At 55.8% G+C, this 25,432-nt stretch overlaps 1 protein-coding gene across 10 annotated transcripts in view; it reads left to right on the top strand.

Annotated features, from left to right (window-relative positions):
* The window catches only part of RPH3AL (rabphilin 3A like (without C2 domains)), a 97,718-nt gene extending 72,686 nt beyond the window's left edge, over positions 1-25,032 (top strand). For 9 of the 10 annotated variants that reach the window (XM_044993730.1, XM_044993731.1, XM_044993725.1 and 6 more), the window contains 3 exons: positions 8,945-9,058; positions 9,969-10,142; positions 21,801-25,032. In XM_044993730.1, coding sequence (XP_044849665.1) covers positions 8,945-9,058; positions 9,969-10,142; positions 21,801-21,835 — 323 coding nt within the window. In that variant the 3' untranslated portion in view covers positions 21,836-25,032. Of the gene's footprint in view, positions 1-8,944; positions 9,059-9,968; positions 10,151-21,800 lie in introns of those variants that run through there. The other variant, XM_044993732.1, reaches the window with a different exon arrangement.
* The last annotated feature ends 400 nt before the right edge of the window (positions 25,033-25,432 follow it).

Below are 25,432 nucleotides of genomic sequence, written 5' to 3'. Positions count from 1 at the left end.
CTTTCCCTGCGTGTGACCCTTTGTCCTGCCCTCTGAAACAGCAGCTCAGAGAGGGGCAGGCTACCCCTGTGCTCATTTCGATGACTCTGAAGCCACGTTAACGCCTCGGCTGCCCGTAACAGATGCATGCAACTGTTTTGGGACAGTTAGTGGCGCTTACTCCAGTGGGTGGAGTTCGGGATCATGGGTGCAGCTTAACTAAATTGCCATTCCTCATTCCCCCCGCCTCCCCACCCCAACTCCGTAAGGGATCTGTGTAGGGTCCTGGTAACTGTGTATGTTGTGTCCTGTGGCCGTCTATGAAGACCTGGGGTGGGGAGGAGAAATGGGCTTCTGTTTGGGGCATTCAGCTGAAGCGGGTGGGGAAGGGAGGTACAAAGCCATCGAAACACGCTTGGTCACTGCTCCCTGCCTGGCACCTGCAAGTGTGCTTAGTGGAAGAAAAGCAGGAGTTTTGTACACACCCATTCTCCCTCGCTGACACCAGCATTTGCTGTTGCCTTTAGTCTTTCCGCAATAAACAAGCAGTTGCCATGGGAACTCTGCTATTATTTAAGTCACAAATATGTATTGTCCCCATGAGAATGGCAGTCACGTTTCCTGTCCTCGAGGTCAACTCTGCTAGCTATTTGGGTGTTTGCAGTAGGACAGGAAGGACCTGGGCAGCTAGGGGAGAGGTGCCAGATTAATAGCAGACACTTTCTTCAGGCACCTTTGAATCCTACAGGAGAAAAATTAAAGGAGCCGACCCTCAAAAAACAGGGTCTGGTCCCTAAGCAGTGGCATCGCGTGTGGTATCAGAATTTCACACAGCCATGTTCTCCAGCTCTTGTCTCTTCTAACAATGGGCACAAGTCCTGTTGCCATGGGATGTGCTGAGGTGTCAGTCTCTCTGCGGGCAGCACAGAGAGCCGCTGTGGGGCGCAGGACACTACAGCTTAGGTTCCTGCAGCATCTTTGTGCAGGAATTATATCCCCAGGTTATGGCACTCAATTAATGCATGTTCTGCTCAATTAAAGAGTGAAAATTGTTTATTATTGACAGGACTTAACTCCCCCAGAACATCCCTTTTCCCCCTCAGCCACCACACCACTCTTTTGCCATCCACCCATCAAACCCTCCTTTCATCCCACCTCTTCCCTTCCCCTCTCCGCCCAGGTACTGACATGGCCTCCATCTCTGGAGTAGGGCCATGGAAGTGCCTTAGATTGACTTAGCCCCAAGATCAGCCTCCCTGCCACCTTTGCCTCTTTCCAAAGAAAACATCCCTCCTGTGCTTTGCGGTTGCAGCACCATAACTGCACTGTGCACAGAGAAACGTGGGGTCTAACGATGGCACAGGACACCTTGCATGGCCCGTTATCCCTGAATGCATCAGGGACTCATCAGGGCTGCCCCCAATTGCACTTGTAGTTTGTAATTGGTCTTTTCCTGTGAGCTTAGCAGCTGTTTTCTCTGCACCTTTCCTCTGATACTTTGTGTGTGGGGGGGGGAGAGGTGTTGTTGTTAGACACGTCTCCTTCCCCACAGTACCAGGGGCTGATTGCTCCAGGAGAGAGCTCAGAAAGTGCTCTTTAAAAACGTGATGTCAACACTCAGCTGCACTCGACTGGTGTAAACAGCTCGAATGCGTGGGACTTGGTGCCCACCCCCGCTGTGAAGGATTCACTTGGTAAGACCATTCCCGTTGCAGGCAAGAGGGTACAAAAGCAGTCAGGGGTTTGTCTGATTTCTCTCTCTGAGACTAGAAAACCTTGTGCTGTCCTCCCAGGCCAAGCAGGGTCTGCTGGGTCAGCACTTGGTTGAGAAAGCATCTGGGAATGGCATGGTACTGGTGAATCAGCAGCAGACATTCTGTTCTTCCCACTCAGTCAGATTTCACTGTGGGCTCAGAGGGCCCTGGGCCTCTGGCAGTGCCCAGGAGACAGAAGGCCAAGGTCCTGATCACCTGTTGTCTGCTGCTTTTCCTTAAGAGTAATGGTATTGACTCTGCTGTCTTTGCCAAATTTCAACTGGCTACCGGGGATAGCTCAGTGGTTTGAGTATTGGCCTGCTAAACCCACGGTTGTTAGTTCAGTCCTTGAGGGGGGCTATTATAGGGATCTGGAGCAAAAATCTGTCTGGGGATTGGTCCTGCTTTGAGCAGGGGGTTGGACTAGATGATCTCCTGAGGTCTCTTCCAACCCCGATATTCTATGATTCTACCTAAAAGCCTCCTGCAGTTTTAATTAGACTACAGTATTCTTCTTCATCTCCTGACCTGTTGTGTAGTGTTGCTATGAGCTGTTAAAAGAGCCACTGTGTTCCGCTCCAGACGTGGCTGCAGGAGAACTAATCCCTATATTTATCCCTTTTTAACAGTGTGTTGTCTTAGTTACTTAATGTTTGTAAAGCACTCTGTTCTTCTGGTGACAGGTGTTATCCAAGTGTCAGGTATTATAATTAATATGAGCTTATTCACAGGGCTATCCAGGGGAAGGGGCATAAATGTCTATCTGGGTTCTCCAACCTCCCCAGAATCCCTCCTGATCTCTCTTTCTTCACCCCAAATTCAGATTTCCCGGTGCCTAGGAGAGTGTGGATAGGAGTCAGTCTTTCAGATCATTAGACAGCAACAGAAGCTGTCGGGTTTATTATGTTGGCACCTAGGGACCCCACACAGCTGAGATCTGGGCCCATTCTGATAGGCTCACAGTCTAGACAAGACAGACACAGGGTGGGAGGGGAACAGAACCACAGAGAACTCGCCCAGGTAACTTGCCCAAGGCCACACAGCAGAGCTGGGAGTGGAACCAGAGTCCCTCTTCATTGCCTTATCTGTTGGGCTGGGCTGCTGCTCCTTTGTAATTTGACTGCCAGACGCTGAGCATCCGTGCCTTGTGACACTGCTCCGGTGCCTTAGTTGGCCCCAGCCCTCGCTCTTACAGGCAGTCTTGGAGTTCTAACCCAGGGATTACCTCAGCTGCTTTATTGCTGCGTGCAGCGTTTCTGAAGCCAGTGGTGACTCTCCTCTCCTGTCTTGCTGTATAGGTTCTTATACCACTTTCCAGTATCGGAGCGCTTCCAGCCAGGCATTCAGCAATGTGACCAACATCTGTCATGTTTCGTTCTCTCATCCTCTCTCTGGGGGAGGGGCGTATCCAGTGCAGTAGAGTTTTAGGTTTTGTTTTCTAAAATATACGTGTTAATGTCAGAGATGGCAAGTCAAAGAATTGATCCTGGCGATTGGAGCGGGAGGTGGGGAGGTTTGGGATGGTCCTTAGTTCCTGGAGAAGTTAATTGCTCCATCCCCAGGCCAATCCCCCCCCCCCCCCCAAATGCCGTGTCTCCCACGGAGATGAGCTTCACCCTTATTTGTAGAGAGCCCCATTGTGCCAGAAGAGTGAAGTTGTTCACCATGGCCTTCATCCCAGAGCTTGTGGCCATGGAGCACCTGCAAGATTTTTCTGACACTTAGAACTTGATTCTCAGCAGAGGCGTCTCCACTCTGCAGTATGGTTCCCCTGTTGGGGTGGTGAAGCCAGGATTTGTTGGGTTTCAGTGCATGCTACAAGGCCCTTCTGGCTACTCAGGCTTCTGCATGAGCAGCATTTACTGAAGGGGGAAAAATTGGAGGTCCCAGAGTGGGGGGATAGGTGTTTATTGCCAGGGCTTAAAAACTTCCTCCGGCAGCCAGAAGACAGCACCTGCCTATCAGAGATGCTAGTTCTGGGAGCTCCAGCTCCAGTGTTCACAGATTTCCCAAGCATCTGAAATGCATGTGGCTCTTGTTGGTTTCATGATTGGTCATAGGATTCTGAACAGCCTCAGTGAAACTGACCCAGGTCTGCCCAGGGAGCAGGCTACGAGCCCCAAGATCCTGGAGGTGGAGAGGAGGGGTAGAGGAGCATGGGAGATGGCAGAGGCTGCTAGATGGGACACTGATGGAGATCTTTAATTACCGAAAGCAGATTAGGAGCTGGCTGTCCATTCTCATTTGAAAGGCAGCAGGATTGCTTAAAAACACAGCAGTAAATCTCAGTCCGAACGAGATGATGAAGGACAAAGATAGATATCACATACTCTGAAAATACAGCCACCCCGAAGACTCCTAGTGATATATCAGCATCTGCTTGAGCGCCAGATTTATGTTGTCTGGGTTCCGCAATGCTCCAGCAACAAGCCAAGCAGCCTTGGGAGAAAAATTACTTTTAAAAAGAAACATCAGCACTCTGGGTAATATCTACACTAGCAGCAGCAGCGGAAGCTAGAGCAGAGTGGGCTGCTCCTGCCATCAGTGGTGTCTTGCAGTCATTAATATCTGTCTCATCCCAAGCCATCCCTCTCTGGCGCATTTAAAGCCAAACAGGGTTGCAAGATAAAACCATCTCGCCTTGATTCATCGGTGGGCCCTCCTTAGCAGTCACCTCTTCACAGTGGATGATGTAAAGGAGACCACTCCCAAATAACCCCTTCCCCTCCCTTCCCCCCCCCACCCCACTTTTCCTTTTAAGTGGCTCTAGAAGGCAGGCGCAGAGATGGAAGAATTTGTTAATCTAAACACCTTGTTAATAAACTGTAAAGGGTCCACTTACTTTTCAGCAAAGGGGAGGGGATTTAAGCTACGTATTAGGATAAACTTCCTAACTCGAAGAGTATTTAAGCTCTGGAACTGGCTTCCAAGGGAGGTTGAAGAGTCCTGTCATCGGAGGTTTGTAAGAACAGGTTGGACTCACACCTGTCACAGGGATGCTGTAGGTTATTTGGTTCTGCCTCAGCACAGAAGGCTGGACTGGGTGACCTCTCAAGGTCCCTTCCAGCCCAACATTTCTGTGATTATAAAAATCAAGCAGTAGGACCTGGAGGGTGGGGTGCCTGAGGGAGTTAGGTGACTGTCAGTGGGAACTGCGTGCCTAAATCCCATGGGCTCCTTTGAAACTCCCAGCCGGAGGCAATCGAATCAGAATGGACAATTAGCTGAGGCCTCTGGTTTATAGTGACAGGCCTGCGATTTTTCATTCCTGCTTGATTCTTGGGAGAAGTAATGACTGTTCTTAACAAAATAAACCCCCTTGTTGGGGGGCTCTTGGACAGAAGATCCGTCCCTGCTAGTACATTCCCATTTGTAATGCAGTTATGGTCTCCGCTATGCGCGGCTCCTTTCTCAGCAGTATTTATTAAAGCTGATGAGAGGTGCGACCAACTTCTGACAGCGCGGTTAGACAGCTGAAGGCTGGGCCAGTCCGGGAGGGTGAATCGGAAACACAGTAAGAGTTGCTGCCATTGAGGAACAAGCTGATTGGAGTGAGAAAATTGGCTGGCGGGCTGCACTCCCTCTTCAGCATCGCAGAGCCATTCTGATCAAGATTGCCCTGTGAAGATAGCTGGCAGCGAGGTCAATTTCTATAGCCGTCCAATAATGCCAGCAGCCAGGTTTAATATACTCAGAGAGGATAACTCAAGAAATGCTTTATTTTAGATATTAAAATTTTTGTAGTAAAAGAAAATTCATGTCCTACAGCGAGCTGCCTGCACACGATAACGCTCGCAGAGGACCTTGGTACAACAGTTCAACAGCCTGCCTGCATGTGGGGAAATATACTAGCCCTTGTCCTGCCTCTGTCCTGTACCATGTAAATCAGTGTGCAGCTTTGCAAAGCCCGTGTGTTAATCTGAGTGCTGGTGAAAAATGACAGCCCTGTCTTAGGTACTTTATATCTTCCATTTCCATAGTATCTGAGCATCTCACAGTCTCTGAAGCACTTATCCTTCCAATACCCCAGTGAGGCAGGGCATTTCCACTGTCTCCATTGTACAAGTGGGGAACTGTGGCCCAGACAGACAAAGTGACTTGCCCAAGGTGATAGAGGGAGTCAGTGGCAGAGCAGGGAATTGAATCCCAAACTAGCACCCTGACCACTGGGCTCTTCTTCCTCTCTGCATTGGGCAACGATGTCCTTTCTTGATCTGAAGAATAACGACAGTGCGCAGTTTGGCTGCAAGTCAAGCTTCTCCCTGCAAAGACCTGGGGGGAGGAAGGACTCTCCTGAGGGGACCCGTTTACCCTCCATGATATATTCAGTCCTTTCTGTACCCTGCGGACAGCTGAACTCTTCCTTGTGCGGGGATGGGGCTTGGGGTGAAATTCTCCCCTGCGCAGAGGGTCAGGCTGTGGGCCCATCCGTGAGATTGAACTATTGCATAGATGTAGTGCTGGTTCTCAGCACAGGGCTGAAAGCCACCCACTGTAAGCGTCGTTTTCTGGGCTCACTCGGGTTTCTGGTGAGGGGCAGGCGGCTCTGGGGGACCTGCCTGGGCATTGCTTTCTCTTGCCCACACTGTCTGTGTGTAGCTAGCTTACCTCAAGAGCCTAATCCAGCAAAGCGCAGAGCACCCTTACCTCCCATTGATTTCAAAGGCGCTTGACCCCTCGTGAGACCCCAGGCCCTAAATCTTGTGGCTCGTTAATAAATATTCTTCCTTAGGCTGGACACACAACTTGTGCCCAGTTCCTTGTGCTGGAGTTCTGTAGTCACCTTGCTGGTACCGGGGTTGAGGGACTGGGACATGGCAGCGCTGGATTCTGCCACCAACTTTTTGGGTGATCTTGGGCCAGTTACTTAATCTGTGTGCCGCCGTTTTCCCGCCTCGCCCTGGGGATAATGGTAATTTCTTACCTCGCAGGGGTGACTCCCGTATGCTTGGCAAGATGCTCAGATATCATGGTGATAGAAAAGCTTATCAATAAATACCAGAGAGTGTTTTCTTTATGGGGATGTTTCAGCTTGTCACTTTGACTCGCTTAAGGCTGAGACAAGCTAGCTTCACACTTGGCGCAAGGATTTTGAACCATATTTGAGAATGAGACGATGGTTATTGGGCTGCAGATACAGCTGCCTGAATCAAATGAGCAAAAGCCACCCAACCAGTCCAGGAGACAAATCCATCCCAAAGTCTCTGGGCTGGGGTGAGCCTGGCAGGCAGAGGGAAGCATTCTGAAGAGCGTGCAGCCATGGTGCAGGCTCTGCTGGTTGAAGATACACACGCACAATTGGTCAGTTCAGTCTGTAGTCTAGGAGTGCTCTTGGATTCCTCCGTGATGCTGAGCTCTCACATCATGGCATCCATGAGTACTGCTTTGTAACATCTCTGCCTGCCTAGGAAACACCATCCCATCCCGGTGACCCAGACCTGGCCTCGGTGATTCACATTGTTGTCATTACTTGGCTGGACTACAGCAATGTGATATACCTGGCACAAAGCCATCAGCACTTAGAAAACCCCAACTAGCGCAGAAAGCTGCGGCGTGTTTCCCCAGCAGCACAGGCTACTAGGAATGTGCCAGACCTGTCTTCCGCTCTCTTCACTGGCTTCCCACAGACTATCAAATTGAGGTCAGGGTCTTGGGCCTTCTCTTCAAGGAGCGCCCTGGCGTGCTCAGGACATCTAAAAGGTCATCTAAAGCTCTGAGATGAAAACCACGGTCGACAGCTGTGCTCCTCTGGCCCAATGGAACTCTGAACAATAAGGGTGATGCTCATCGGTGCAGGAGACAGAACCTTATCTGGGGATGTGCTGAGCCGATGGAACGAAGGACCATCCCAAACCTGCCCACTTTCCACTCCCAAGTTCTAGGTGCTTTTCTTTGACGTTGCCTTCTCTGATATAAACACATAGCAGCAGGTATATTTATGTTCAGCCAACCAACCAAACACCCCCTGCCAAAACAGGACACTCCTCTGCACACAGTTCTCCTTCGGGGGAGAGGATGAGAGAACAGGTGGCATGTTATAGATTAAGGTGGCTTAATGCATGACTGGATTGTGCTCGGATCGGATACTACTGTGATGAGCATGGGAAATCCTGTATAGAATAGAAGCGAATGTGATTGACACTGTAATACTGAGGATTTAACTGGCACTTTTCATCATAGATTCACAAAGGAGAGTTAGGGCTTGTCTACATGTTGACGCTAACTCGAATGGAGGTAGGGTGTGAATTTAAAGCACTGCAGCCGTTCCAGAATAGCTCCCTACGTGGACACTCCTATTCCAGAATAAGAGTGTCTACACCCAGAGTCATTCAGGAACAACTCCATGTGCAGACAAGTCCTTGGTATCATTGTCCCCACTTCACCCACGGGGACCTGGGGCACTGAGAGAGGAAGGTTCTCACAGAAGCAAGTCAGTGGGACTTAGAACCAGCCCTCCTGCCTCCCTAGCCTGGTCACCACCCTGCCGGACCGTGCCGCCTCCTTGGGTGCTTATGCAGCACTTCCATCGTTCTTCATGTACACAGCACGCCACAAATAATAACCGTGGCCCACACTGATCCGCTGAGCGGCACTTCACTCCATTGAAATCAGGGCGGCTGCTTGTGGTGGTCAGTGCGGGTCAGCATAAGGACAGGCTGTGCCGCATGGCCCTGTATGGAATCTGTGGGGCCGTGCCGCAAACCAGTGGCAGGGGCGGGAAGAGTGCGAAGTGACCGGGCCAGTACTTGAACTGAGTCTGTAACACGCGGCCCTGAATCGTAAAACCTCTCTAGAAAGAAAAGCCCGACCAAGTGTGAATAGCTGTGTGGGAGCTACGGCTGAATCACACCTTGGAGAAGGAAGAGTCTTCAGCCATGTCTACACTACAGACCTTACAGCGGCACAGGTGTACTGCTGCAGCTACGCCAATGTAAGGTCTCCTGTGTAGCTGCCCTATGCTGGCAGGAGAGAGCTCTCCCGCCGGCATAATGAAACCACCTCTAACGAGCGGCAGTAGCTATGTCGGCAGGAGAGCATCTCCCACTGACGTAGCACTGTCCACACCACCCCTGACCGACAGACGTGCTAGTGTAGACAAAGCCTTCAAGTCGTTATGTCCTGTGTTGTGTTTTGGCTCCATCTGGCCCCCTGCAGTAAGGACTGTGAATGTTGGGAATGGTCTGACTCCCCTCCCTCTCTGTCTCTTGCAGTGGTTTCTAGCGACAGCGAGAGCGACTCAGAATTCAGCTCCTCTAGCCTGGATGACAAGTCCTTGTCTGGAGGAGCCAAGGGCTTGAAGATCAGGAAGCATCACGTGGAATCAGGTGAGGAATCGGCTGTTACCCCTGCATGTGGGCACGGAAATGGGTGATGGAAATGTAGCGTAGGGTGACAATTGTTACTGTGCACTCTGGACCAGCTCCTCAGCTGCTGGAAATTGGCATCGTTCTGCTGGCTTCACTTTACGTCAGCTGCGGGTCTGGCTATCCCCAGGAACTACGGGCTAGTGCTGAGGGGAAGGAGTCTCCATCATGTGTGTTTGCAGAGTGCATGGCAACGGGGGCCTCGAGCATGACTGAACTAGAGTGGTTAATTAATCATAACGGGAGACAGGATGGCTCGGCAGGACTGGTGATGGGAAGGGTCAGCCCACTGTGAGGTCGATAGTTTGCTAAAGGGACCAGCCTCCTGCCACTCCCATCCCTGCAGCCACGAAGCCTTCCAGCTCTCATCCCCCACCCACATGTGGGGTATATGGTCTCACATTAAAACAATGGCACTGCTTTGGGGTTGGCCTCTCCACCCCTGAAGCTGGGTGCGTGGCTGCCTGCTGGGCGGTGAGCTCCATGGGGCAGTGTATCACGCCGGGCCAAGGCAGGCCTGGTGCCAGCGAATACAACAGAGTGAGTTGAGTCCCGCCCACCCAGACTGGCAGTGAGGGAATGTGAGTGGTTCCCATCTGAGGCTACAGAACTCACTCTGGTTCCTCGTGCACGTGACTCCACAGCATCAGAATGACCAGTGGAGCAGGGTGGCCGGGGGACTGAGCTGGAGATGGGCCCTGCCCGGGTCAGAAGGAGGCACGCTTGCAGGGTTGGGTCTGGGAAGCTGGCGTCGTGTCTGCTCTGTGGACGTCTAGGGCCAGCAACCCAGCCCCTTCCTCACCCATAAACCCCAGCAGCTCCCGCAGACTGAGACAGCCCTGCAGCAAACCTCTCCCCTGTGTCTCTGCAGCGGCTGGCAGTGACTCCCCCAGAACTCCCAGCGGGAGCACCCACTCCAACGCCTTCTCGGAGAGCCGCAGCAGCCTGGGCAGCGAGCGCGGGGGAGGCCCGAGTGCTACCGAGAGCTGCCAGAATGACCTGCTGGCGGAGGAGTGTGACAGCGATGCCAGCAGAAGTGCCCCCGGTGAGTGAAAGGCCTCGCCGCCCCCAGGCTGGCTTCCCCTCTAGAGCGCAGGGCGCGGCGCCCCTCCCGCCCCCAGGCTGGCTTCCGCTCTAGAGCGCAGGGCGCGGCGCCCCTCCCGCCCCCCAGGCTGGCTTCCCCTCTAGAGCGCATGGCGCGGCGCCCCTCCCGCCCCCAGGCTGGCTTCCGCTCTAGAGCGCAGGGCGCGGCGCCCCTCCCGCCCCCCAGGCTGGCTTCCGCTCTAGAGCGCAGGGCGCGGCGCCCCTCCCGCCCCCCAGGCTGGCTTCCGCTCTAGAGCGCAGGGCGCGGCGCCCCTCCCGCCCCCCAGGCTGGCTTCCGCTCTAGAGCGCAGGGCGCGGCGCCCCTCCCGCCCCCCAGGCTGGCTTCCCCTCTAGAGCGCATGGCGCGGCGCCCCTCCCGCCCCCAGGCTGGCTTCCCCTCTAGAGCGCATGGCGCGGCGCCCCTCCCGCCCCCCAGGCTGGCTTCCGCTCTAGAGCGCAGGGCGGGGCGCCCCTCCCGCCCCCCAGGCTGGCTTCCGCTCTAGAGCGCAGGGCGCGGCGCCCCTCCCGCCCCCCAGGCTGGCTTCCCCTCTAGAGCGCAGGGCGCGGCGCCCCTCCCGCCCCCAGGCTGGCTTCTGCTCTAGAGCGCAGGGCGCGGCGCCCCTCCCGCCCCCCAGGCTGGCTTCCGCTCTAGAGCGCAGGGCGCGGCGCCCCTCCCGCCCCCCAGGCTGGCTTCCGCTCTAGAGCGCAGGGCGCGGCGCCCCTCCCGCCCCCCAGGCTGGCTTCCCCTCTAGAGCGCATGGCGCGGCGCCCCTCCCGCCCCCAGGCTGGCTTCCTCTCTAGAGCGCAGGGCGCGGCGCCCCTCCCGCCCCCAGGCTGGCTTCCTCTCTAGAGCGCAGGGCGCGGCGCCCCTCCCGCCCCCCAGGCTGGCTTCCTCCCTAGAGCGCATGGCGCGGCGCTCCTCCCGCCCCCAGGCTGGCTTCCGCTCTCGAGCGCAGGGCGCGGCGCCCCTCCCGCCCCCCAGGCTGGCTTCCGCTCTAGAGCGCAGGGCGCGGCGCCCCTCCCGCCCCCCAGGCTGGCTTCCGCTCTCGAGCGCAGGGCGCGGCGCCCCTCCCGCCCCCCAGGCTGGCTTCCTCTCTAGAGCGCAGGGCGCGGCGCCCCTCCCGCCCCCCAGGCTGGTTTCCTCTCTAGAGCGCAGGGCGCGGCGCCCCTCCCGCCCCCCAGGCTGGCTTCTGCTCTAGAGCGCAGAGCGCGGCGCCCCTCCCGCCCCCCAGGCTGGCTTCCTCCCTAGAGCGCAGGGCGCGGCGCCCCTCCCGCCCCCCAGGCTGGCTTCTGCTCTAGAGCGCAGCGCGCGGCGCCCCTCCCGCCCCCCAGGCTGGCTTCCTCTCTAGAGCGCAGGGCGTGGCGCCCCTCCCGCCCCCCAGGCTGGCTTCCTCCCTAGAGCGCAGGGCGCGGCGCCCCTCCCGCCCCCAGGCTGGCTTCCCCTCTAGAGCGCATGGCGCGGCGCCCCTCCCGCCCCCCAGGCTGGCTTCCCCTCTAGAGCGCATGGCGCGGCGCCCCTCCCGCCCCCCAGGCTGGCTTCCCCTCTAGAGCGCATGGCGCGGCGCCCCTCCCGCCCCCCAGGCTGGCTTCCTCCCTAGAGCGCATGGCGCGGCGCCCCTCCCGCCCCCCAGGCTGGCTTCCTCTCTAGAGCGCAGGGCGCGGCGCCCCTCCCGAGCCCCAGGCTGGCTTCCGCTCTAGAGCGCAGGGCGCGGCGCCCCTCCCGCCCCCCAGGCTGGCTTCCGCTCTAGAGCGCAGGGCGCGGCGCCCCTCCCGCCCCCCAGGCTGGCTTCCGCTCTCGAGCGCAGGGCGCGGCGCCCCTCCCGCCCCCCAGGCTGGCTTCCTCTCTAGAGCGCAGGGCGCGGCGCCCCTCCCGAGCCCCAGGCTGGCTTCCCCTCTAGAGCGCAGGGCGCGGCGCCCCTCCCGCCCCCCAGGCTGGTTTCCTCTCTAGAGCGCAGGGCGCGGCGCCCCTCCCGCCCCCCAGGCTGGCTTCCCCTCTAGAGCGCATGGCGCGGCGCCCCTCCCGCCCCCCAGGCTGGCTTCCTCCCTAGAGCGCATGGCGCGGCGCCCCTCCCGCCCCCCAGGCTGGCTTCCGCTCTAGAGCGCAGGGGGCGGCGCCCCTCCCGCCCCCCAGGCTGGCTTCTGCTCTAGAGCGCAGGGCGCGGCGCCCCTCCCGCCCCCCAGGCTGGCTTCCGCTCTAGAGCGCAGGGCGCGGCGCCCCTCCCGCCCCCCAGGCTGGCTTCTGCTCTAGAGCGCAGGGCGCGGCGCCCCTCCCGCCCCCCAGGCTGGCTTCCTCCCTAGAGCGCAGGGCGCGGCGCCCCTCCCGCCCCCAGGCTGGCTTCCTCCCTAGAGCGCACGGCGCGGTGCCCCTCCCGCCCCCAGGCTGGCTTCCTCTCTAGAGCGCAGGGCGCGGCGCCCCTCCCGCCCCCCAGGCTGGCTTCCTCTCTAGAGCGCATGGCGCGGCGCCCCTCCCGCCCCCCAGGCTGGCTTCCGCTCTAGAGCGCATGGCGCGGCGCCCCTCCCGCCCCCCAGGCTGGCTTCCTCTCTAGAGCGCAGGGCGCGGCGCCCCTCCCGCCCCCCAGGCTGGCTTCCTCCCTAGAGCGCATGGCGCGGCGCCCCTCCCGCCCCCAGGCTGGCTTCCGCTCTAGAGCGCATGGCGCGGCGCCCCTCCCGCCCCCCAGGCTGGCTTCCTCCCTAGAGCGCATGGCGCGGCGCCCCTCCCGCCCCCCAGGCTGGCTTCCTCTCTAGAGCGCATGGCGCGGCGCCCCTCCCGCCCCCAGGCTGGCTTCCGCTCTAGAGCGCAGGGCGTGGCGCCCCTCCCGCCCCCCAGGCTGGCTTCCGCTCTAGAGCGCAGGGCGCGGCGCCCCTCCCGCCCCCCAGGCTGGCTTCCTCTCTAGAGCGCAGGGCGCGGCGCCCCTCCCGCCCCCCAGGCTGGCTTCCTCTCTAGAGCGCAGGGCGCGGCGCCCTTCCCGCCCCCCAGGCTGGCTTCCTCCCTAGAGCGTATGGCGCGGCGCCCCTCCCGCCCCCCAGGCTGGCTTCCTTTCTAGAGCGCAGGGCGCGGCGCCCCTCCCCATCCCCAGGCTGGTTTCCTCTCTAGAGCGCATGGCGCGGCGCCCCTCCCGCCCCCCAGGCTGGCTTCCTCCCTAGAGCGCATGGCGCGGCGCCCCTCCCGCCCCCCAGGCTGGCTTCCGCTCTAGAGCGCAGGGCGCGGCGCCCCTCCCGCCCCCCAGGCTGGCTTCTGCTCTAGAGCGCAGGGCGCGGCGCCCCTCCCGCCCCCCAGGCTGGCTTCCGCTCTAGAGCGCAGGGCGCGGCGCCCCTCCCGCCCCCCAGGCTGGCTTCTGCTCTAGAGCGCAGGGCGCGGCGCCCCTCCCGCCCCCCAGGCTGGCTTCCGCTCTAGAGCGCAGGGCGCGGCGCCCCTCCCGCCCCCCAGGCTGGCTTCTGCTCTAGAGCGCATGGCGCGGCGCCCCTCCCGCCCCCCAGGCTGGTTTCCTCTCTAGAGCGCAGGGCGCGGCGCCCCTCCCGCCCCCCAGGCTGGCTTCCTCCCTAGAGCGCAGGGCGCGGCGCCCCTCCCGCCCCCCAGGCTGGCTTCCTCTCTAGAGCGCAGGGCGCGGCGCCCCTCCCGCCCCCCAGGCTGGCTTCCTCTCTAGAGCGCAGGGCGCGGCGCCCCTCCCGCCCCCAGGCTGGCTTCTGCTCTAGAGCGCAGGGCGCGGCGCCCCTCCCGCCCCCCAGGCTGGCTTCCTCCCTAGAGCGCAGGGCGCGGCGCCCCTCCCGCCCCCAGGCTGGCTTCCTCCCTAGAGCGCAGGGCGCGGCGCCCCTCCCGCCCCCCAGGCTGGCTTCCTCCCTAGAGCGCAGGGCGCGGCGCCCCTCCCGCCCCCCAGGCTGGCTTCCTCTCTAGAGCGCAGGGCGCGGCGCCCCTCCCGCCCCCTAGGCTGGCTTCCTCCCTAGAGCGCAGGGCGCGGCGCCCCTCCCGCCCCCCAGGCTGGCTTCCTCTCTCGAGCGCAGGGCGCGGCGCCCCTCCCGCCCCCCAGGCTGGCTTCCTCTCTAGAGCGCAGGGCGCGGCGCCCCTCCCGAGCCCCAGGCTGGCCCACTGAGCTGAGAGAAGGCTGCCGAGAAAAGCCCCATGTGCTTCTAATTGGAGTCCCTGCCCAGCATTCTCAGAGAAGCCCGTGTGGCCCTTGTGCAGGGTCAGAGAGGCCCGGGGTTTAGTGGCCAGATGCTGGGTGGTGTTGGTGGCCTGTGATATACAGGAAGTCAGACTGGATTATCCGGTGGCCACTTCTGGCCTTGAACTCTATGATTCTAAGTGTCTTGTCCAAAGTCATGGCTGACTTTCAGGCACTAGACTTTCCCCCTAATGACGGGACTTCCCCAAACCCCTCTACATTTGCCCATTAAATCCCAGCATTTGCGGCATGGATCTGAACTTTTATTGAAGCAAAGTGCAAATCCAGGTGTTTTACTGGGGAATAAAAATGCTTTGTATGTGTCAGGCTGGCTCATAAATTAAAACATGTCACTTCCCAGCCCTCTGCAATGTAACTCAACCTCCCCACTCCATCCCCAGCCAGCTCAGAGGAATGGGCTGAGTGTGAGAGCAGATCTGCACGCTGCTTTCACTTCTGATCTGGAGCAGCTGGAAGAAACGCATATATTTTCTCTCTGCAGTTCACATTTATCTACACAGTAACCCCGGAGGTTGTCATTTAACACCTCTCCCTCCCAGCTGTTCCTGTCACCTTTCTGGCAACTGTTCCTTTTGGTTCTTGAGTCAGTTTCATGGCTTTTGTGTCAAGGTGTAAATTAGATTTGAGAGAACAGTGAAGGGGTTGATCACTCTGCAACATTAATTCCTGTGCCACCTCCTCCCAGCACTCAGCCGCTGGGAGTCATCAGCTTAAAAATCTGCCCTTCCTGCTGTATAAAATCGGACCCCGAAATGCCGGGGTTAACCTCTCGCAGTCAGGTCAGGTGACATGTGGCATGTATCTAGGACTGCGACTTTCCCTGGGCTAGTGCCCAGCTAAACTAGGGTGTAGGTGGGATCCGGGCTCAGAAGAGGTGCAGTCAGGTTTGCGTGGCCAACTAGCTAACGTTTGCAAGGTACCTTCTTTTTGGCCTGGGCTCGGTCACCTCCCATTCCTACCGCAGAACTGTGCGTGCTGGAATTGCTTCATTTAGACAGTGGTTCTTTTGCTGGATGAGTTCTTTGCCGTGACCTGCATAACCCTGGCGATGGCAGGGCGGGGAGGAGCAGCAGTCATTTCCGCCCAAGTCTATTTGATTTTTGTGCTTGATTTGATTGTGAACATCTGGCCTCAGGCTGGTGGCCCTGTTGGGAGCAGAATGCAGCATCTCACGCCAGCGTGAGAGCCTCGTGGCCGCGAAGATCCACCCTGTCCCGTGCAGTGGATTGCAGGGGTTAGATTAGACAGGCCATTTAAGCAGTGACCTGTGCTCCCTGGCATGGCATTTGGAGCAGTACTTCCACCATCAGGGCTAATTATACCAGGGATCCCTGTCCACCCTGGCTCCACTGCGGTATGTAGTGGCACAGCAGAGGTGCTGCCGGGTGTGCCTGAAGCAAGCCTAATCCAGCACTTGGTGTGTAGCCACACATGGTGTTATGGGCATGCTGGGGGATCACGCCCCAATGAGTACATCAGCTGTGTCTAAAGCAAACGGGCTCGGGTTCCACTTCTGTCCTGCACTCATGCAGATACCTCAGCGATCCCAGCCATGTACTAAATGAATTCAGCTGCTTCTGTCGATTGCAAGAGACAATCGGTCTGGCATGCGTATGGTCTGTGTCCTTGGCTGAGTACTTTATCCTCACGCCCCCCCGCCGGGCCGCTCTCATTTGAAGGCATTATATAAACCACAATCTGCAGGCTTGGGAAAGGGGGTTTGCTTTAATTTTTAAAGCTCTGTTTTCCTTCCAAAACAATTCTGGGCTCCAACCCTCCAAAAACAGTTTTCTCCACTGTGCACAGATGACATGAGCCTAAAGTGAATGGCTCTGCAAGGCATTAACATGACTGTAGCATTCCCAAAAATAGGGAGACGCTGCAGCAGTGTGATGTGTGCAGAGTTTAATGGCAATCGTGGTACATTATGCATGAACATGGCTGTCAGCAGGATACTGTGGTACACACATGATGTCCTTGTGTTCTGTACAACACCTTCATGAGTAGTTTAAATCAGCCATTCCATAGGCCACTATGATAAATGCACCAGCCCCGCCACCTCGCCAACCATGTGGTGTAAACCTTTCCTGACGACTGTAGCCCTTTCAGGAGGCTAAAGCCCGAGCCCCACCTCCTGGGGCTGAAGCATGTAACTTAGCTTTGTGGGACCCCCTGTGGCGTGGTTCCCTGGGCAGCTGCCCTGCTTGCCACCTCCTAATGTCGGCCCTGTACTTGTGACACCCCCTCCCCTGCAACCCCCCCGGGGGTCACGACCTGCAAGTTGAGAAACACTGATCTAGATGAGTTGACCTACCCCGTGGAAGACCTTTGCGTACCCCCAGGGGTACGTGTAAGAGACCCACTGGTGCCTGTAAACAAAGAGAGAAGGAGAGCGACCCCAATGCAATGGAATCCCCTGCAGTGTGAAGCAGTGAGTGTGCTACTTCAGACACTCCAGGAGGTCCAGTGAGCAGGGCACTGGCCTGGCACTCAGGAGACCTTATTCCCAGCTCTGCCTGTCCTGTGGAGCTCTGCCACAAACACTGTGGAAGTCACTGTGTCTCCCTGTGCTTTGGTTCCCATCTGTACAAGCGGAAGAACAGCCCTGCCCTGGCTCACATTAAGGATTGGGAGGCACTCGGGTACCACACCACTGGGGCCAGATGAGTACCTCGGCTAGATGGATCTCTGCCTCTCTTTCCCCTCCCATGCTTGTCTGTTTAGACTGTCCGTTCCTGCTGTGTGTCTGGCAGTACCTAACAGAACGGCGCCTCTAGGCCCTACTGTCACACAAATAATTAATAACTCTTAGTAAAGACCATTTCTTCTTAATTTCTCTAGGAAGGGCTGGTGCGGATGGGTTCCTAACTGCCAGACACAGAGTATCATACCTGCAAAATCCTTTGTAACTATCCACAATCTGCTCCATGCCCCGCTCTGCCCCTTAGACTGCAGGGCTCCTCGGTGTGACTAGAGTTCAGAGAGAGATGGGGCATGCAAGGGGGAAAGATCCCAGTTCTTTTAAACCATCTGTACCTTGTTGCAGAATAAGATCCCAGTGGGGGAATTTATCTATCACTTTTCTGAGTCTCCATAACACCCTAATGGTACCAACTTGTGTCTCATAGCAGTAGCTCAAGTGTTGTTCGTTTTTTATTTTTAATGCAGATCTCATTCTCGCCTCTTCTCTAATTCTGTACCAAAGTGCAACTCTCAGATGCCTTTCGCATCCTAAGAACAAATCCCAGGTCGCTATCTTGTTGAAAGTTCCTGTGATGATTCCAAAGCAATTTTACCCTGCCAGTCAGTAGCTCTCCCACTCCGGCTCTGGGAAGGGGGAGGGGAGAGGGCTGGGAAGGGAGCATGGCCAAGGGTCTGGTTGTAGGGGAAGACAAAGGACTGGTGAAAAAGGCCATGAACTTCCGGTGTATTTGTAACACTTGTGGCTGACCTTTTCAAAGCCACATCATTTGACTGCCCAATTCCCATTGAAATGACTGGGTGTCCAGATCCCCTCTGCAGCTTTGAGAATCTGTGCCTAGATCTCTAAATACGGGTCTAAATCTTCAGAAGCAACTAGTGAATTTGGACGCCGCAGTTTTGGGGCATCCAATTTGAGATGCCGTAAAGAGGCCTGGGCTTCAGAGAGGGGGTGCTCAGCACTTTGTGAAAACCAGGCTCCTGCGAGACATCTCCAGTTGGGCTCCCCAGAACTTACAAGCGGCTCTTGAAAAGTGTGGCCGTTACCTGTATTTCTCTCCACTCTGTGGAGTGGGCACGGTGCAGATGGGAAGGTACTGCATTGGCATCTGTGGAGGCTGTTGTTAACAGACGAGGACGGGATGGGCGCGTAAGGCAAGCGTCCTTTGCCACCCCATCGCTCGGGAAGAACCGCGTGTAGAGGAGAAAGGAGAAGTTCTGTCTTGGTGGCCCATCCAGTCCTTGATCTCTCTCCTGGGAGCAGCAGCAAAGGTACGGCTGGGATTGTGAGCTGGATGCTAGCCCAGCAGGAAGTGGCCTTGGGCCTTAGGCCGCCTGGTGCCTGCTGGGTGGGCCCTGCTGTCGTTCCCAAAGGCTCTCGCAGAGCTGCCTAAATCAGTGGGCTTTTGCTGCTGCAAGTGCCTCCTGAAGCAATTTGTTCCAACAGGTTTCTTTAGTCAGCGGGAGGCTGAGCGAGCAGCTGGCTCCACCAGCAGTCCTCCTGTGACAGCCACGCGGTGCATGTGCCAGAGCTTCACGGAGAGAGTGCCCCACTCGATTAGCCAGAGGCAGTTCTGCAGTGCTCCGCTGCTTAGGGGAGCCCGGCGAGTCACAGCCGCCAGTGGGGAATGCATTACACCAGCAAATGCACGGACTTCCTTAGTGCACCGGCTGCTGGCCTTGGGAAGCGCAAGCTAAAGAGGAGGGGCGGCTGCGAGGTAGCGCTGCTCCTCTGAGCCCAGGAGAGGAAGGGCAGCTGCCCTCTGCTTCCAGCAGGGTGTGGAGCTGCACCTTGCCCTGCTGCCCTTTATTGCAGGGCTTCAGTTCTGGCTAGCAGGTCTGTCTGTCTCTCTCTCTCTCTGTGATTTGCCATTCCAAGGTCCCTGGGACAGTGGGCAGTAATGGAGTCTGGAGTCTGATCCTGAGAACCACTGAGCCCCCACAATCCCTCTGGGAGCTGCAGGTGCTTTTCAACCAATCTGGAAATCTGGCCCCTAGTGTGGACTGGGGCTGGGCGTGGTCTGTGCTTAGAGGCTAGGGCGATGGGAGCCCCACAAGTACTGGCACAGTAGGCTGTGGAGTCTTGGGGCTCCTTTTCTCTAGGAAGTGTAACTGTGGTTCAAGACTCAGGCTAGCTGGCCCCATGCTGCCCACAGCTGCTGATGTTCAGCATCACCTAGCTCCATGGGCTTGGGATAACTTTCCCCCAGGGATGGCGTCCTTCTAAAACTGCCTACTACGCGGTTCATCTGGTGCAGTGCAGTCAGAGACAGGCTGCAGGGCTATAGGGACCTTGGTCCGACCCAGGCTGGATTTCCTCTGTTCCTAGTCCTGAGTGAACCCTGGCTGGCCCACGACCTGGCGCTGAGGGTGACTGGTCTGCACTGACCGGTCAGCGATGTGCCGGCTGGCTCAAGTTGCGAACGGTCAAGTGCTGCCTGTTAGGGCCCAGTGCTAGGCCCTTTGTCTTCCCAGAGGACGATGGGGGTGGCCTGAGTTCTGGGGAGCGCTGATTGGGGGCGAGGGAGAGGGGGTTGGGTTCTGCAGATGCACCCTGAGCTGTGGGATGAATTTTATAAATGAAGGGGAAGAAAAAAGCCCCAGTCCAAGCGTGTCCCACAGTGAATCTGGCTGTTCTGTGCCAGCCCTGGCTCTGTGGTGCCCTGGAGTTTGCTGATCACCAGAAGGAGGATCCCCCTGTAGAGAGTGGGCTGTGCAGGGCTCCAGTGGGTTTGTCTCGTGAGTCTCATTTTGTCCCCAGCCTTCCAGGAGGGCTAAATTCCACTGGATCCAATGCATGGGCGGCGCATATCGTAGGGTGGGGGAGGCTGGGCCCCGCATGGCCCCACCCACACTCTGCCCTGAGGCCCCTCCTGCTTGCCCTTGGCCCCAGCCCAGGCAGGCTGCTCATCTTCCAGGAAGCTGGCTGGGGCAAGGGCCGCCACCACCGGCCTGTGGCTGAGACTTGCAGTGGCTGGGGCCGCCCAGCGCTGGGGGGGCCCTGGGTGCTGGGGCCACGCTGCCTGCCCTGTGCTCAGGGGGCACTCGGAGGGGCCACACTTCCCACGCAGCACTCGGGGGCTGGGGAGCCACGTGCTAGCTGGGGGCGGGGGGCTCCGGGCTCCAGCAGGGGAAGGGGAAGCGCTGTCAGTGCTGTGATGTGGTCCTTGGATGTATAAAAGGGACTATGAAGCAGAGGCAGGAAGTGATCTCCTTGCGTAGTGTTGGTTAGGACACTACTGGAATACTGTGCCCAGTCTGGGGCCTGCAAGAAGAATGTGGAAATACTGGAGAAAGTTCAGTGAGGACCACGAAGATGATCTGGGGGCTGGAAATCAAGCCGTACAACATGAAGCTTAAGGAGCTCAGTTTATTCGACTTCTCGAAGAGAAGGATGAGAGGTGACTTGCTCACCCTGTGTAGGTGCTCGCGCATGGAGAAGAGATCTGATAGTGGGGGCTTTTCAGCCTTGCTGACAAAGGCATAACAAGATTCAGTGGCTGGAAGCTGAAGTCAGAGGCATTCAGCCTTGAAATAAGATGCAGTCTCCTAGCTGTGAGGATAATTAAACATTGGAACAGCTTACCGGGGAGGGGGCAGGCGCCCTGTGGCACAGAGTCTTTTAAGACGGAGCTCTTTAATCCAACTTCTAGGAGAAGGTCTGTGGCCTGTATGTGCAGGGCGCTGTCGGGCTGGACGGTTGCAATGGTCCCTTCTGGTCGTGGAGTCTGTGAATCCCCCTGTTCATTCCCTACATCCCTGCGCCTTAGAGAGAACCGAATTGACTGATTAAGACAGTAACTATAATCAAAGCTCAAGCTTCAGGGCTTGAGCCAGTTGCCTGTAAGGGTCAGGAAGGATTTTTCCCCCAATGCACAATTAGCTAGATGTAATCTGCTGGAGGTGAGGGGTGGGGGTTGCTTTCCTCTGATGTATCAGGGTGCAGCCACAACTGAAGATAGAACACTGCTGGCATGGGCCAATGTGAGGTGGTACAGAAAGTCCTCTTTCTTGGATGTCATGCTGATGTCTCTTGCTCACATCCTCAGGGTCAAAATGATCACCAGATGTGGGGCTGGGAAGGAATCCTCCCTCCCTCGTCAGATTGGCAGGGATCTTGGTGGAGGGATGAGGGGGTTCAACTTCCTCTGCAGTGGGGGTGAGTCACCTGCTAGCATCGTCTGGGTACATCTCACCTAATCAATTTCATGCCATCACAGGGGCTTGAGGGCACCTCAGTTTCTCCTGTGGCACACGCAATAGCTTACTCTCCTGAGGACTGAAATGCTTTAGTCTCACTGAAGTCACATGGCTCAATGTAATGGTGTGTGGGTAAAATATAATGACCTGTGATATGCTGGAAATCAAACCATATGAGCTAACGATGCCTTCTGGCCATAAACGCTGTGAATCTATAAAAGTGCTGGACATCATAAACTCCTTTTGAAACCCTGGGAGTTGAGGCTCGGCGCCTCCCAGGAGTTCAGTGAAGAAGGCAGCTCAACCAGTTCTCTTGTTCCACGAGCAACCCTTCCGTTTTCTTTCTTTCTCACCCATTCTCTCCTCCCTCCCCTATTCCCTCAGCTCTGCTTCCTTTAATAAAGTTTAATGGGGCTTGACTGCTGACGCAGCCCCCCCGTAATGATCCACAGTCATTCTCATTGCTGCTGTTCCTAGCGAGCTTTTCAAATGATGCCCCCTCCCACAGCCAACCAAATCTGTCTTTATTTATTTCAAAGGCAAACGACGCATCCACCCAAGTCCCTGGTGCTGATGGGAGCCGACGTCTCACTGCTTGACCCGGATCCAGCACAGCTTGTCTGACACATCCAGTCTTGTACTCTCCACGGATTGAGCGAACCCCGGCATTCTGTGGCGTCTGAGTCGCCATGATTCCACACAGACCTTAATTTACTTGCCGTTGGCTGGAAAGAGACATTGCTGTCCACTCGGCGTAGTTTGTCCCACTTTTGTTTTTGCCTCCTGCTGGCTGCAGAAGAATGGGAAACATTTGGATTGGAGGGTTGCTCTTCTGAGTGAGGAAAGGAGCGGGTGATACCATGGTAGCCATCCAGCTGTGTATTAGTATTTCTACTGAGATTCATTTCCCCCCTCTGTAAAGTGGAGAGCCCAACACTTACCCACCTCAGTAAGGACATCGCAGTGCAGCGTAGTGAGAGCACTGAACTAGGATCAAGATGCTTGTGTTGTATTCCTGGTTTGCTGAGCGACCTTGAGCAAATCACGTTGTGCATCTCTGTGCCTGAGATTCCTCGCCTGTAAATGGTTTTTGTAAGAGTTCTGCCTGCTTTTCGTGAAGCGCTTTGAGATCCACCGGTGAACGGCACTACGTGAGATTCACACCCCCACCCACACGCCTGCACATCCCTGACCACTAGGAAAGCCCTTGCAATAAAGTGTGTGAGTGGCGTGTAGCTTTGTGCTGCTTCTCTGCACAGGGTGAACTTCCCTCGATAAGCGGCAAGGGTGAAATCCTGGCTCTCTTGAAGTCAATGAGAATTTTGCTACCAACTTCTGTGGGGCCAGGTTTCCATCCTCAGTATTCTCATCACAGTTATTACTGGGTTTATTATTGTTTTAATCAGGGATCCCCATTAGCTGGTTTGATGGCGCTCCACCCTCCTCCCTTCGAAGGGCCCTTCTTGAACATGGCTGCCTGCTGGGGATGGTCATTTATTTAGAGAGGAAGAGAGCTGTGGAAGAGGATGGCTGGTGCGATTCCTTTAATCTTTCTGCGGTAGGATGTTTCCTCTCCTTTCTGGTCTCTGATGTGTTGAAGTCGGTGTTGTGAGCAGCCTCTCTCTGTGCTGCCAACTCTGTGTGTTTTACCTTTCAGTGGGAGAACCCTGCTGACGCCCTGATGGCACCTGGATGGCACTGGGCAGCCATCTCAGCCACATGTTCTAAAAAGAAGGCTACTTTCCCTTGTGAAGGTGGAAGGAGCCAGGCCTGTGTTTTCTCCTTGCTGTCCCCAGAGCTCATGCATCTGTCTGGCTGCAATTTCTTATGCACTAGTACTTGGGTCTTCGGCACTGATCTAAACTGGAGAGAGTTGCTGGTCTGGTGCCATCCCCACCTCTCCTCTGAGGTATACACTCTTCCCCAATGTCTGGCAGATGCCTAGAGGCCAAGCCCATGACTCCTATAAAGGGATCAAGCATTTTAAGGCCTGAGCCAAAGCCCGGATCAATGGGAGTCCTTCAGTTGACATCAAAGGGCTTTGCATGAGGCACATATTCTGCAAAGGGACCCAGAGACTCCAAAGAGTGCTGTCCAGGGATGACTGATCACTTTAAAAGCAGTTCACTGCCACTAGTGAGTCACCTTCCCCTTTGTAAACTAGCCACTCTGATCTGTTTAAACAATTTCTCCACCCCCTTCCCAGCTCACTAATTGATTGTTGGGTTATTAGAATATATATATATATCAGTTTGTTTTTTTAGGGTTGCTTCTGAGACATGCAGAAATTGGGGGTTTTGTATGAGGTTGGGGTGGTGGAGGAATATTTGTTTTTAAGAGGAAAATACCCTGCAATGTACATACACATGCATTGGATTTTACAAATGACAATAGTATAAAGGTAAATGAGATCAGGTACTGGGCTCCCAGCCCCAAGTGGTTTTGCATCCAACCAAGCACCCTGCTGTTGCTCTTTGTGCTGCCTGCTGGGGTGATGTGCTACAGGACGGGCATTTTAACTTTTGGTCTGGATTATGAGACTAAGACATGTAGGGCCAGATTTTCAAAGGTATTTAGGCACCTAAAGATGTAGATGGATGCCTAGGTGCCAAATGGGATTTTCAAAAGTGCCTATCTCCACCTTCATGTGCCTAAATATCTTTGAAAATCTGGCCTACGTTACTTCTGAAAATGGGACATCAGCATCTAAGTCTCTTGGGCACTTTTGAAACTGTTACCCCAGATTTTTACAACCTAGTTTCCTTCCATGTCTTATTTACCACCACTTTGCGTTAGTAAGGCAGAATCAAATTTTCCCTTATCACCATCCACCCTGCTTGTTTCATTGTTATACTTCACTCAGCTTGGACAATGAAAACCGCCTAGTCAGTTTCATTGTGTTTCACAGCCACTTCTGCTCTTTGGTTCTCGTTCATCAGCACATATAAATCGCCAACACTGGGGGGGGGGGGGTGTTTTACTCCTGACATGCTCCTCACTGGTTTGTTGGGTTGCTTTAAAACCTGAAAATGCTTCAATTAACATTGTTTTGTGAAACACTCTTGCTTAAACATGGATGTGGGGCTGATACTGTCCCAAAACCCTGTTCACCCCTTGCTCACACCTGTGTAACTTTGACTTCAGCAGAGTTGTCCCTGATTCAGAGTTGGATCTGGAACCTGTTGACGTGGATACAGGATCCAGGCCCCAAGTGAGACAAGAGCCAGGCCCAATCCATGTCGACTATCGATCTGTCTACACTTTGAGCTGGGAAGTGTGAATTTCAGCTCAAGGAGACATACCTGCGCTATCTCTCATCAAGCTAGCGTGCTAAAAATAGAGCATAGCTGCAGCAGCGCCAGTGATCCCAGATACATACTCAGGACAACAATCCCACAGCTATGAGTGTGCTCTATTTTTAGCATGCTCCTTGAACTGGAATTTACACCTTCAGCTTGAAGTGTAGACATCCGCCCATGCAAATGCAGTATGCAGACATGCGCAACTCTGTGCTAATACTTGTTATGAAAGAGATTTTTCATCCCTTAAAGGTGTATTTCACCCTAATATGTGTTTACATGTCTTCAACCAGGTCTTTATCTTCCTTATAACCAGTAACAGATGCCTGCATTTCTAGTTGGGGGGTGGGCAGGAAAGGGAATGTGAATGGGTCTCCGTTTACTAGGATGTTGTGTGTGTCCCACTCCCTTCCTTCCCTCATTGTTATATGTAACATTTTAGAATTGGAAATAATAAAGCTTTGACGCTGCACGACTGCCTGGCTTCCTGAAACAATACAACATTTCTCTGTTCCCAAGTTGCAAATATTCTTCAAATCTTCAGGCTGCCTCTAGCAGGGAGCTAATTCCACCACTGGGCTGGTGAATCACAGGTAATTAACAAGTGTGCTGAACCTCAAGGTCCTGTTTTCTATATTCCCACCTCTTAGATATCTAAATGTGGCAATGGAAGCTGATCCACAGGTACATTTTTAGCCTTTTTGTAGAGCGTTTCTTTCTCTGTTGAAAGCACTAAGCATAATGCAGCAGTAATTACCATCCTGCAAAGAGTCATCATTCTTGGCCTTGTGAAGCTTGTCACTCACTCTTGTCTGGCAATTAGGGTCTATTTAATATTCTCCACCAAGAAACATCTACAGTATTCAATAAAG

The sequence above is a fragment of the Mauremys mutica genome, chromosome 19 (genome assembly GCF_020497125.1).
Source record: "Mauremys mutica isolate MM-2020 ecotype Southern chromosome 19, ASM2049712v1, whole genome shotgun sequence".
Taxonomy (NCBI): Eukaryota; Metazoa; Chordata; order Testudines; family Geoemydidae; genus Mauremys; species Mauremys mutica.
Note: the sequence above shows the minus strand (reverse complement) of the source record. Positions and strands in the feature narration are given on the sequence as shown.